Source organism: Mandrillus leucophaeus, unplaced genomic scaffold, assembly GCF_000951045.1.
Source record: "Mandrillus leucophaeus isolate KB7577 unplaced genomic scaffold, Mleu.le_1.0 Scaffold954, whole genome shotgun sequence".
Lineage (NCBI taxonomy): Eukaryota > Metazoa > Chordata > Mammalia > Primates > Cercopithecidae > Mandrillus > Mandrillus leucophaeus.
This window is the reverse complement of record NW_012110408.1, coordinates 332,034-334,044: the sequence shown is the minus strand read 5'-3', so window position 1 is coordinate 334,044 and position 2,011 is coordinate 332,034. Positions and strand designations below refer to the sequence as shown.

General features: G+C 55.8%; 1 protein-coding gene across 1 annotated transcript in view; it reads left to right on the top strand.

The window, feature by feature from the left end:
- The first annotated feature begins 484 nt into the window (after positions 1-484).
- LOC105532378 overlaps positions 485-2,011 on the top strand; it is a 5,631-nt gene continuing 4,104 nt past the window's right edge. The window contains exon 1 of the mRNA XM_011970554.1: positions 485-782. Coding sequence (XP_011825944.1) covers positions 497-782 — 286 coding nt within the window. The 5' untranslated portion in view covers positions 485-496. The remainder of the gene's footprint in view (positions 783-2,011) is intronic.

The window sequence follows — 2,011 nt, the reverse complement described above, 5'->3', positions numbered from 1 at the left end:
ATTTACCTCGGTCTTGCAGGCTGGAATGCTGTGGTGGGATCATAGCTCATTGGAGCCTTGAACCCTGGGGTTCAAGTAGCTGGGGGTGCTGAGGTAGGACTACAGAGATCGGGTCGCGCCATATTGCTAGGCTGCTCTTGGACTGAAGGGATCCTCCCACCTCGGCCGCACCCGGACTGTTTTCTAGTTTTGATCGACATAAACACTGTGCTCGGTCTGAGTTTTTCAGCTACCCTTCTCCAGCCAGCAACACACAAGACCTGGCGGGGAGGTAGTGGTTACCAGACTCCACACTGAGAAGACCGCCCAGCTCCAGGTACTGTAACGCCCGGTGACGTTACCTAACGCCCGGGTGTGTGACGTCGCCAAAAGCCCACCTGTACGGCGTCGCCAAAGGCGCGCCCCTGTAACGACACCGAGGACCGCCTCTCACGCGGAGCCAATCGGAACTGGCGGCAGGGCTGCGGGGGGGGGGGAGGGGGGCTTCCAGGAGCGCATGCGCGGATGTCTGGCCACAGGTGGCCTGGCAGGCTGTAACCGGCCGCTGAGCGGGCGTTTTTGTGTCCCGAGGCTTGGGCCTGGCAGCCTAGTCCGTAAGCTAAGAAGAGGAGCTTTACGACTTGGCCTGGCGCAGCAAAGGCCAGACTCAGAGCCAGCAGGCGCTGGGCACCAAGCGGCCGGCGCCTGGCGGGCACGATCGCACGGTCGCTCGGAAGCTCCTCAATGGCCAGCGCCAACTGCAGCCCAGTCAGCAGCCCCCCACTCGCCTCTTCTGAGCTTGGGTACCTGCGCCCCACAACACCTCCCCAACCAGGGCCCGGAGACCCCGGGGATCGTCTCCTGCTACCTGGCGCCGCTCATCCTGGGCAGGGTAGGCCCCCTCTGAGGCTGCCCCTCATTGGGGAGCTGCACCCCGAGCTTGACCTCTGAAGGCCCTTTGCAATAGCATTAAGGCTTTGAAACTTTGTAGCAGGGTAGAAGGGGCCTGGAAACGAAGAAAACATCTTTTTAAAAATATAAGCGATCGGCAGGGCGCGGTGGCCCACGCCTGTAATCCCAGCACTTAGGGAGGCCGAGGCGGGTGGATCACGAGGTCAGGAGTTCAAGACAAGCCTGGCCAGCATGGTAAAATCCCGTCTCTGTTAAAAATACAAAAATTAGCTCGGCGTAGTGGCCGGCGCCTCTAATCCCAGGTACTCGGGAGGCTGAGGCAGAGAATTGTTTGAACCCGGGAGGTGGAGGTTGCAGTGAGCCTAGATCGCGCCACTGTACTCCAGCCTGGGCGACAGACTGAGTCAACGTCTAAACAAACAAATATATATGTATATGTATATATATGTGTGTGTGTATATATATGTATGTGTGTGTGTGTGTGTGTGTGTGTGTATGCGACCGAGCCCAGGAGGTTGAGATTACAGTGAGCCGTGTGTGTGTGTATATGCGACCGAGCCCAGGACGTTGAGATTACAGTGAGCCGAGATTATATAAACGCTCAAGCACAGGAGGTTGAGGTTACAGTGAGCCGAAATTGCGCCACTGCACTCCAGTCTGTATGACAGAGGGAGACTCTGTCTCGAAAAAATTATATGCAAGTGAGAGCGTTTCTTCCAGCGCTCATGCTCAAATTGAAGAAAGTAATTGGGCCAGCACCAGTGGCTCACGCCCGTAATCCCAAAACTTTGGGAGGCCGAGGCCGGCGGATCACTTGAGCTCAGGAGTTCCAGACTAGCTTGGGCAACATGGTGAAATGCTGTCTCTACAAAAATACAAAAAATTAGCTGGGCATGGTGGCACGCGCTTGTAGTCCCTGCTACTTGTGGAGCTGAGACAGGAGGATCGCTTGAGCCTCAATCCTCGCTGCAGCCTCCACCTCCTGGGGTCAAGCAATCCATTTCAGCCTCCCAAAGTGCTGGGATTACAGGAACAAGCCATCGTGCCTGGCCTTACACTGTATTTTAATGCTTTTTTTTTTTGAAAATGGAAACTTTTACAGGCAATTCACTTCCTTCAA